This window comes from Miniopterus natalensis, chromosome 11 (assembly GCF_054644295.1).
Source record: "Miniopterus natalensis isolate mMinNat1 chromosome 11, mMinNat1.hap1, whole genome shotgun sequence".
Lineage (NCBI taxonomy): Eukaryota > Metazoa > Chordata > Mammalia > Chiroptera > Miniopteridae > Miniopterus > Miniopterus natalensis.
Genome location: NC_142091.1, coordinates 39,356,592 through 39,367,734, shown reverse-complemented (window position 1 = coordinate 39,367,734; position 11,143 = coordinate 39,356,592). Strand labels below are relative to the sequence as shown.

The 11,143-nt window shown below is 51.7% G+C and overlaps 1 protein-coding gene across 1 annotated transcript; it reads left to right on the top strand.

Annotated features, from left to right (window-relative positions):
* The first annotated feature begins 5,528 nt into the window (after window positions 1-5,528).
* On the top strand, window positions 5,529-8,346 carry P2RY6 (pyrimidinergic receptor P2Y6). Its single transcript, XM_016208450.2, has 4 exons — window positions 5,529-5,580; window positions 6,435-6,439; window positions 7,268-7,281; window positions 7,326-8,346. The coding sequence occupies exon 4, from the start codon at window positions 7,360-7,362 to the stop codon at window positions 8,344-8,346; it is 987 nt and encodes a 328-aa protein (XP_016063936.1). The 5' UTR covers window positions 5,529-5,580; window positions 6,435-6,439; window positions 7,268-7,281; window positions 7,326-7,359.
* The last annotated feature ends 2,797 nt before the right edge of the window (window positions 8,347-11,143 follow it).

The following is an 11,143-nucleotide window of genomic DNA, read 5'->3' as shown; positions in this document are numbered from 1 at the left end:
GGCTGGGAGGTCTCTTCCCACATCCATCCTGGTCTGGACTGGTTCCTGGCTGGCTGGCAGACTGTGACTCAGGCTTCCAGCTCCTGCCCTGGCCATCAGGCTCCTCATTCCTTCCACATATGAGGTCTTTGGGGCAGGGGCAGGGGCAGGGGGCAAGGCAGAGACTACTAAGTCATCTGAAGGGTATCTTGAGACATAAGATCCAAACAGCCCAAGGAGCTTCAGTCCTTGTCAGTTCTTCCTTACGTCTAATCTGAATTGCTTCTTCTGCAGGCTCAAACTGACCCCATGCATTTTGTTTGAATTGTAAAAAGGTTGTCCCCTCTATGGAGTGAGGTATTTCATTCAGTGTTTCTGCTAATGGTGTATCTGGAGGGGAAATGGGTGGTGGATACTGGTGTCAGGGTGACAGTTCCAGGGCCTCTACCTAAGATGGACAAGGCTCTGCCTTGGATCTGTGGTCCTGCCAATGTCCCCAGAGGCTCTTATAAGCTGCATTGACCAGGCTAGGATCTGAGAATAGGGCTTGAGCTTATCTGGGAATGATAACTAGGAAGAAGGTTGAGGAGTGGGTCAAAAGGAAAGGAGGCTGGGAACTGGTGCTGCGGTTGTTCCGTGCCAGCCCCAGGAGGAAGAGCCCCTCTGTGTGCAGACCTGCCACCCAGCCCAGGTGTGAAGGTGAGGCTGGCAGTCCTGAGCAATCTGCTGGCATCATCTCATGGCCATAGGCCCTCAGTGCAGGGAAGACCCTCCCCAGGGAATCCCCTGAACTCTGGAGGAACATTGGAAAAGAGGGCCATAGAGTCAGAAAGACCCTGTTGAAATGCCACCTGGCTGGGGGATGCCTTGGGAAACTCACTGGCCCTCCCTCAATCTTAGTTTCTTCACCTGTAAAGTGGAGAGAAGAATCTCTCCCCACGCCTCCCCCCCCCCCCCCCTTAGAACTGCAGATAAAACATTTGGCACAGGGTAGGCAGTTAAGAAATGACACTTGGTGCTGAGGGCCCAGAAAGTAGTGGAGACTGTGGTGAACTGAGGGAGCCCAACATGAGGGCATTTAGGTTGGGCCTGGAATGGATTCATTCATTTAACAAACATTTATTGAGTACCTGCTGTGTGCCAGGGCACCTCAAATACACGGTTTCATTTCATTTCATTCTTACACTAGCCTAGGTGGAAGGTACCAGTGATCATCCTCATTTCACAGATGAGAAAATACCGGGAAGATACATAAGGATTATTCAGAGAGGGTTGAGGAAAGCATCCCAGGCAGAGGAAAGAGCTTACACCTAGGCTTAGAGGCTAGGGCAATGGCACTTGGGCTCTGCTTGGAGGTTCTATGATAGGCCAGCCCCCTCGGACCTCCCGTCTGGCCTCCTCTTTGCACACCTCATCCCGTGCTCTGGCTACAATATTTAGTCTTCATTTCCCCACACAAGGCAGGCCCAATCCCCACCTCTGTGCCTCCTGCTTGGAATGTCTCTTCACTTTTCAAAATCTGAGTCCTCTTGGCACTTTAAGGCTCAGCAACAGACATGTCTTCCCCAGGAGCCCTCCAGGTATACCTATGACCCCTAAAACCTGAACTCTCCCCCCAGGTGGCAGGAACTAAGTTCCCAAGCCCTGCCCTGAGGCTGACACCCCCAGGAAGTCCTTGGGGCTGCTCCCATTCTTAGGACACACAGTGGCCTACCCTGGTGGGGATGACCAAAGGAGTTCATCCTGGGAACTCAGCAGAGAACTAGCTGCTGGACTGAAGGCCAGGCCTCCTTGCCCTTCTGGGTCCCAGCACAGCTCAAATCAGACCAGAAGATTTATGCTTTTAACCAGCACAAGCAGCCTCCTAGCAGAACTGAATATGTAGTAGGTGCTCAATTCATGCCTGACGGACCAAGTGTTTACCAGCAGTTCAAACCTGAATTTTCTCAGTTTGGTCTAAACTTTTGTCCCTGACTTGGTTCCTCAGTCTGCTTGCCTGTAAGCAGATTGGGGGTGATGTCAGTGCTTAGACTGTACAGAATAAAAAAGGTCCTCCCTCCCTCTGGCAGCTCATCCTCACGGCCGGCTGGTGGCCAGGCCAGTATGACCACATTCTACCAAGAAGGTCAGAGAGGGAAAAGGGCTTGTCCAGAAGCACACAGAGAGCAGGGGCCAAGGTAGAAAAAGAACCTGGGCCCACAGCTCTGAGTCTTGGTTTGGCGGTAAGGAGGAGTCAGGGGAGGACTTGCACAGGCAGGTGAGTTCTCAGAGGCATCACCTCCATCCCCACAACCCACACCTATCACTCCCAGGGAGCCCTGGGCCTGCCATGGGAAAGAGGCAATGACTGCTAAAGGGGAAATGTGGGAATATCTGATGGCATACAGTAGGTGCGCAATAAGTGCTTTTGGAGAAAAGGAAGAGAGCTAGAAAGGGAGGGAGAGGGTGGCTAGCCAAAGAGGATTGGGCATGCCAGTGTCCGAGCTATTGAGTGAATGGAGGAAGGAGGAGTGGATGGAGGAGTTGGTGACAGGGAAGATGGCTCTGGGTGTCACAGCTGAAAGAGGAGCCGGAAGCTCTTTAACCACTAACCTGTCCATTTGACAGATGAGAAGACTGAGAAGAGGCTGAGGAGGAAAGAAGCTGCTGGGCCTACGTGGCTGACTTGTATCCAGCAGCCTCTGGTCCCCCTGCTCCCCTCTCTCTGCTCCTCACCCTCTTTCCTCTGCTGGGGTGGGGGAGAGTTCTGGGAAGGAGATCTTTTCTTGGCCTCCTTGCTCCTCGTAGGCCCAGTTTCCGCCAGGCCTTGGTGTTAAGGGTGGTAGGGAGGGGGGGCCCCCGCAGGGGCTATTTCAGTCAGAGACAGTCCTGCCAGGAAACAGAGGAAGCTGCCCGCCCAGCAGAGGTGTCACAGCCCAGGCTGGGGGCAGGAGGGTGGGGAGCCTCATGTCTGGCTTCCCCTTGCTCCATCACACTTCGGACCACCACGGCGCTTCAGGGACAGGAGGCTGCATGTGAGTGTTGGTGTATCTCGGGGCCATGGGCCAGTGTGAAGTGGGGCTGGGGCTGGACCCAAGGGACTCTGACTTTGGGCAGGCAGGCTGCGTTTAGTGCTGACCTAAAGGAGGTCCACAGAATTGGGGGTTCCCAGAGGAAGGGATTCCACCCAACTGGGGGATCAGAAAAGGAAGAAGAGCCCTGGCCAGTGTGGCTCAGTTGGTCGTCTGGTGCACCAAGAGGTCACCGGTTCAATTCTCGGTGGTGGGCTGAGTCCCCGGGAGGCAACCCATCGATGTTCTCTCAAATCGATGTTTCTCTCTCTCTCTCTCTCTCCAAAATCAATAAAAACAGCCCGACCGGTATGGCTCAGCGATTGAGCATCGACCTAGGATCCAGGAGATCGCGGTCCAATTCCCGGTCAGGGCACATGCCAGGGTTGTGGGCTTAATCCCTGGTCAGGGGTGTGCAGGAAACAGCCGATCAATGACTCTCTCATCATTGATGGTTCTATCTCTCTCCCTCTCCCTGAAATCAATAAAAATATATTTTAAAAGTAATTAAAAAATCAATAAAAACATATTTTTTTTAGAAAAGGAAGAAGCAAAATTAGATCTGGAGCTTGATGGACACTTGGGGGGTTGACAAACAGAGGTGGGTTGAATGGCACTTTGTGTGAAGAGAACAGTAAAGATGGGGAGGCTGGAGAGGAAGCCTGGATTTCTGGCAGTCTCGGTGTCTTCGAAACAGTGTGACAAGAGAGGAAGGGGCAGAGTGGAGGGACCTGGGGTACTTCAGATGAGTCTAGAAGACTCAGCAGAAGCTTCACTGTCAGGACAAGGGTTTGAGCTTTTGCCCAAAGGACAGAGGGATGCAGGAAAGAAGGTAGTCAGAGCCATCTGTTAGAAAGCCCCCCACCATGGGCGGAGTAGCTGGGGCCCAGGAGGAGGCTGAGGTCTGAGCTGGTCCAGGCCTCAGGGCCCAAGAGTGGGTGACAGATGTGATAGCTGGAGAGAGCCACCATCAGCTGCTGCCTGGAGGCAGGGGCCTAGCAAGCCCCCTCTCAGAACCAGCTCCTGCCAGGAACTGGGAGAACAGCTCACCCCTCCTGTGTCCTCAGAAGGCAGAATGGCTGAGGGAGCCAGGTGACAGCCAGCCTGCCTTTCCTGGGACAGACCTAAAGGTTTGCCCTGAATCCTCTCATGCAGCCCTGCTTCCTGATAAAAGGACCCATCTCACCAGGGAGTGGGGGGCAGAAAACAACTAGGGTCTCCAGTCACCTAAGTCAGAGTGCTCTTTCTGGGGTGGTGTCTGAGGGCAACAGGCCTCTCCAGGAGGGTTTAGGGATACAGCAACGCAGTTCCTTCCACCAGCTTCCTCCTTCTCACTATGACCCTCTGCCCAGCAGGCTGCTCTCCATTCAGTCCCTGTCTGCTCCACCTTCCTCCCCACCTGGGGACACCCCAGGAGTCCTCACACCCCTCTCCACCCAGAGAAACCCTAGCCAGCCATCAGGGACTTGCTCCACCCTTCACCCTCCTCTGAAAACTCTTCCATCCTATGGCTCACACTGGTCTTCCCCCTCAGACTAGCACATGTACAGGGTGGGACAAAAGTAGGTTTATAAGAATAAACACAGAGTTTATCCTTATATTATTATTTATTATTGTATCGTTTTCCTTACTAACAATTGTAAACCAACTTTTGCCCCACTCTGTATAGGTATATATATAGAAGTATAGGTAAATGTGCATATGTATTTCTGTGTCTGTATCTGTCTACCTACTTCTATGTCTATATACTGTGTCTCATGCATCCAGTAGGCAGTAAATACTCATTAAATGCCTTGCATGAAAAAACCAAAAAATGAATATGTGAATGAAAGAATGGCCTGAACAAATGAGTGAAGAGATGAATGAATAAACTTTCTCTTGCCTGTCCTAATCTTGCCTTCCTGGTTACAGTGGAGATACTGCCAAGCTTCTTCCTTGGCCTTCCCCTTGTGCCTAACTGGTCAGCTGGGCACTCAGCACTCCTAACTCAGGGGATGAAGTTCACAAAGACTCTTTGGTAACTAAAGGTGATAGGGCATGTGAGATACAGACTGGAAAATCCAAACATCATCATTTTGCAGTTGCCCAGAATCTGGGTAAAATATTTTCATCAAAATCAAATTTTAAGTTGGAAGAAATTAGTGTGGAGAATTATATTTTGCTCTAATATAATTTTTTAAAATCTCATAACTTTACTTAGCAGGTATATCCACATTAGGAACAGCTACCACTTGCCCTGTGCCAAGCACTGATCTTCACAGCAGCCCTATGGGCAAATGGAGGTTCAGTAATGAGCCTACGGCCACACAGCTCACATGTAGCAGAGCTGAGATTTGAACCTGGGCGTCTGGACCAGAGCCCATGTACTTACTCTGCCTCAACCTTCTATCACCCTCTGAGTGCACTTGCAGGACTTTATATTTTTTTCTGGGACTCAGTTTCTCCCATCTGTAAAATAGGGAGAGGGGAGGATTTGACTCACTATCTCAATGGCTTTGCCTTACAGGTCCACTGGAGTTAAATGGTGAATTCTCTCTGGACATCAGTAAATGTGAAAATAACAATTGAGAGGTGAGCGTCAAGAAGTCAGACTTACCCCCCAGTGGACCTCTTAGGCATTTGTGCTGCTGGTTCCCCCAAACTTCAGCCTGAAGGGATGAGTGGAGGGATAAGGTGTAGGATAAAACAGCACAGCATGACATTTATTAAGCACCTGCTGCATGTCAGGCCTATCATACATTTTACTGATGAGGACACAGGCCCAGAAAAGGCAAGTGACATGTGGTGGGTTGAACAGCATGGAAGAAGGGAAGCCAGGATTTGAACCAAGCCTTCCTGATTCTCTGAACCTTTACATTCCATGTCCCTGGGCTACACCAAAGGTGGGAAACCTTTTTTCTGCCAAGGGCCATTTGGATACTTATAACACCATTTGAGGGTCATACAAAATTATCAACTTAAAAATTAGCTATGAAAAAAGTTCCTGGGTTTATTGACTTTTGAGTCCTGCCTGCGGTTACTTTGGCAGGGTCAGACCAAATGATTTCACCACCCACAGGCTGCCGGAGCTCCCCACCCCTGGGCTACATTAAGCTGCTTCCTGAGTGAGGTGGCAGGGCTCTGCCTCTAATTTACTAAGTAAGATTAAGCAGCCACTTCCCTTCACTGTTTGGATTTCCCTCCCTATTAAGTAACTTGCTGATATGGTTGCTCCGCCTGCCATTTGCCTTCAGGGAAGCTGTTTTTACTCCAGCCACCAGAGGGCGCTGTGGCTTCAGTGGCTCTGCCAGACCAGCGTTGTAGCCTTAAGTCAGGAAGGAGGCTTAGTGAACTCCTGAATCACCTCCTTCCCTTATTTTACAGATAAGAAAACTGCAGCCAAAAGAAGGACCATGGCTTTGGAAGGTGGAGTCCAAGCCGAGGAGGTAGACGCTGTCCTTGGTCAGCTGGTAGTATGTGAACATTTTGTTCATGTTGCTTCACTAAGAGTTACCATGGCCAAAAAAACAAAACAAAACATGGCCCTCTATGCCCTGGACCCTGGGGCTGGGCTCTCAGAGACAGAGAGGCACCAGACGTGGCACCTCTCAGGAGGCTCCCAATCTGTGAAGGAGACCCAGACAAGCAGGCCCACCATAACCACGATCTCCAAACTCCAGGGTGCTGGGGGAAGCCCTGTATAGCATGATTTAGTGCCTCTAATCTCATAACATCCTGAGAGGTAGGTGCACCATTCCCCCATTTTTCAGATAGGAAAGCTGAGACTCAGAGAAGGTGTATTAGTAGCTCAAGGTCTCATAGCCGATAAGTAAGTTGGGATTCAAATCAAAGTCTATCACTCTCCAATCACAGAGGAGAGACTTTTGACTAAGGTTTTGAAGGATGACAAGAAGTTTACCAGGAAGTCTGGTGAAAAATGAATACTATAAAAAGAAAGTAAATTAACTCTGGTTGGGTAGCTCAGTTGGTTAGAACATCATCCTGATATACCAAAGTTGCAGGTTCGATCCCCAGTCAGGGCACATACAACCAATGAATGCATATAAATGAACAATGAATCGATTTCTGCCCCTTCTCTCTCTTTAAAAAAATCAATGAATTTTTTTAAAAAATGAATTGGATTTCTCCCAAGCTCAAGCTTTATTGTATTCCAGGTTTTGTGAGGGCTGTGTGGGCCTTGAGGGGACGGGTAATCAGAAACGGTTCAGGTGGGGAGACCAAGACCCAGAGAGGGACAGAGCCCTATTGGGTGGTCAGTGAATGTGGTCACTCACAGGTTGTGTGTTGCTTCCCCAGCCTCTCCAGATTTAGGAAGCCCGGTCAGGCAGCCATGGACTGGCACAATGACACAAGCCATGCTCTGGACTCACCGCCGACCACCTGCGTCTACCGAGAGAACTTCAAGCGACTACTGCTGCCACCTGTGTACTCGGTGGTGCTGGCGGCTGGCCTGCCGCTGAATATCTGTGTCATTGCCCAGATCTGCACGTCCCGCCGGGCCTTGACCCGCACGGCTGTGTACACCCTGAACCTGGCCCTGGCTGACCTGCTGTACGCCTGCTCCCTGCCCCTGCTCATCTACAACTATGCCCGAGGTGACCACTGGCCCTTCGGTGACCTCACCTGCCGCCTGGTGCGCTTCCTCTTCTATGCTAACCTACATGGCAGCATCCTCTTCCTCACCTGCATCAGTTTCCAGCGCTACCTGGGCATCTGCCACCCTCTGGCCCCCTGGCACAAGCGTGGGGGTCGCCGGGCTGCCTGGGTAGTGTGTGGGGCCGTGTGGCTGGCCGTGACAACCCAGTGCCTGCCCACAGCCTTCTTTGCCGCCACAGGCATCCAGCGCAATCGCACCGTCTGTTACGACCTGAGCCCACCTGCCCTGGCCATGCGATACTTGCCCTATGGCATGGCCCTCACAGTCGTCGGCTTCCTGCTGCCCTTTGCCGCCCTGCTGGCCTGCTACTGCCGTCTGGCCCGCCGTCTGTGTCGCCAGGATGGCCCGGCAGGGCCTGTGGCCCAGGAGCGGCGTGGCAAGGCAGCCCGCATGGCTGTGGTGGTGGCAGCCGCCTTTGCCATCAGCTTCCTGCCTTTCCACATCACCAAGACAGCCTATCTGGCAGTGCGCTCTACGCCCGGTGTCTCCTGCCCGGTGCTGGAGGCCTTTGCAGCTGCCTACAAAGGCACGCGGCCCTTTGCCAGTGCCAACAGTGTGCTGGATCCCATTCTCTTCTACTTCACCCAGAAGAAGTTCCGCCGGCGGCCACATGAACTGCTACAGAAACTCACAGCCAAGTGGAAGCGGCAGGGTGGCTGAGTCCACCGGGGCAGGACAGACCTGAAAATTTCACCAACTATTTAATGAGCCCTTTCTCTGGACCAGTGGGCACAGAGACAAATAAGCCTGAGCCTACCTCTGCAGAAGGTCCCAGTGAGCCATGGAGAGTTGGAGAAGCCATGTTAAGCTGCTCACAGAAATACAGTGTGACATGTACTGTAACTGAGTATGCGGCATGCTCTGGAGTCACTAATAAGGGAGTGAGAGAAGATGAGACGGGGAAGTGAGAGCTTCTGGGAAGAGGCATTTGAGCTGGGTTTTGAGGGATGAATCTGAGCTGAGTGTGATGTTCCATTCATTCAGCAACTTTTGCTGACACCGTGTGTTCAGGCCTGTGTTGGTTCTTGGGCCCCAAAAGAACCAGTCCAAGCCCTGCCCCATACAGGCTCCCAACTACTGGAGGTACTAACACAGTGATGTGAAGGCTGTGACAGAGGGTAAGCATGGCTGCGGGAAACGAAAGCCCAAAGGATACCCATAACCCAGTCCAAGGAGTCAGGAAAGATCTTTTTGGGGGGGAGGAGGTAGGGAGGGGAGCATCTGAACCAGATGTTAAAGGCTGGTGGGAGCTCTGCAAACAGAAGTGGGGATTATGTTAGTGCAGCCTGGGCCAGCCCTGGAGCAGATAGGCAGAGAGCTGTGGAGGGCATGTGGCCTCCTGTGTGTGAAAGCTGAATAAACAAGAGCTGTCTCATGGCCAGTCTCCAGACAACCGCAGGAGTGGGGGCTCAGCAGGAGGAGAAATCAGGGAGTGCTTCTTAGAAGAGGTGCAGCTTGAGGTGGGGAGGAATCCAAAAGGCAGAGAGGAGGAGGCTGCTCCTGCTGAAGGTGTCGTGCATACAAAACCCGGGGGCAGCCTGGCCGGGCGTGGCTCAGCAGTTGAGCGTCGACTAGGATCCAGGAGATCGGGGTTCGATTCCCGGTCAGGGCAACATGCCCAGGTTGTGGGCTGCAGCTGATCAATGACTTTCTCATCATTGATGTTTCTATCTTTCTCTCTCCCTCTCCTTTCCTCTCTCTGAAATTAATAAAGATATATTTTTAAAAAAACAAAACAAAAAAACCCAGGGGCAGAGATGCGCTAAGCCTGGCTGGAAAGCAAGTGAGCTTTAACTAAGCCCAGAGGGTTGGGTGTGTGAGGAGCGGGATGAGAAACTGGGCCCTGGTGGGTGTGCCTAGTGGTTAGAGCATCGGCCCATGCACATAAGGGTTACAGGTTCAATCCCCAGCCTCGGTCAGGGCTCGTGCTAGAGGTAACCTATTGATGTGTTTCTCTCACATCAATGTTTCTCTCTCTCCTTCCCCTCCCTTCCTTCCACTCTCTCTCTAAAAATCAATGGAAAAAACTTCCTCTGATGAGGATTAACAAAAAAAAAAGGGGGAAAAAAGCTGGGTAAGACCAGAGCATTAAATGCCAGGAAGAGCCCCAGACCCCACTTCTGCTCCACCCACCTCTCCCAATGCACCCCTTTCAGGCTCAGGGTATCCTCTATGCCTGGGACACCTCCATCGGGACCCTCAAGTGAGGGGAAATAGCCCCACAACATTGCTTCATTTTAAAAGGAGAAGTCAAAAAAATAAATTAATTAAAATAAAAATAAATAAATAAATAAATAAATAAATAAATAAATAAATAAGAAGTCAGCAGCTTGAGGAGACTCAGAGCCACCTCAGAGCAGTCAGGAGGCTGCTACACGGAGGTCCCATGGTCAGGAGCCTGCTGACCAGTCTTAAGACACACTGATTCTGCCGGGTTCCTCTATCCTGCCCTCAGCTCCATCCTTCTGGCCTGCAGGTACCTGGAGACTGCCTGGAGGCCATCTTATATGGAAGCATCTCAAACACAGACCTGAGCCTTAAAAAGTCTTGTAAAGACCTCTTAACTGAAGGTCCCGAGGAGGCAGCTAAGGGGGATTATACCAGGCAAGGCCCTTCCAGGTCCTCAGCTATTCTACCCCTGCACACCTCTCCCCTCAGCCACGCCTCTGCAGATCCTCACCTTGTCTGCTCTTTTCCCTTATCTCTCCTGCCCCCACCCGCACCCCTCATTCCCCTCACTTCTCCTCCAGGCCTTATTTCCTCCTGTGGGACAATCCGGCCCACCCTTGGCTGCTGGCGTACCACACAGACCCTGCACTTGACAGACCAGGGTGTCGAAGAGTCTTCCTTTTTAGAAGATGGAGGAGAGGGAAGGGCAGAGGGCCAGGGCAAGGAGGGGAAGGGCTGTAAAAGTGATTCACTATCTTCCTTTTAGCCCTGCCTAATCTCCAAGGCTGTTGGGCAACGGGGACATTCAGAGAAGGGCTCTGGAGGAGTTAAACTCCATCGTAATGTAAGAGGTGTGCTTGCAGCTGGTGGGGGAAGTGGGAAACCAGGCCCAGCCCACCTTGGGAATCCATTGCAAGTGCCGTTGTTGGAGAGGCTGATGAGTTGGGCAGAAGGAACTTTGATTCTTTGGGCCACAGTGAGATAGACATGAGGGGATGTCAGAAGCAGAGGCTGGTTCTTACTCCCTATATGATGCCATGCTATGCCTGGCAGTACAGATATTACCCACCTTACATCTTGTTCCAAGTCTTTCAACCAGACTCTTCAGGTGCCTGTGATGGGGGAGTGGGTGGGAGGGAGAGCAGAGGCAGAGGGCCTCTCTCCACAGCCCAGGCTGAGCCCCCGTAAAGACCCAGATGACTGTCCCAGCAGACTACCAAGAACTGTGACCTTCTGGTAAGTTTTTCAAGAGTGGAAATTGTGAGCCGCTGGTAAATTCCATCCCCAG

Bases quoted from the DNA above. Each gene is read 5' to 3' on its own strand.
- P2RY6 (XM_016208450.2), top strand. From the start codon at position 7,360: ATGGACTGGCACAATGACACAAGCCATGCTCTGGACTCACCGCCGACC.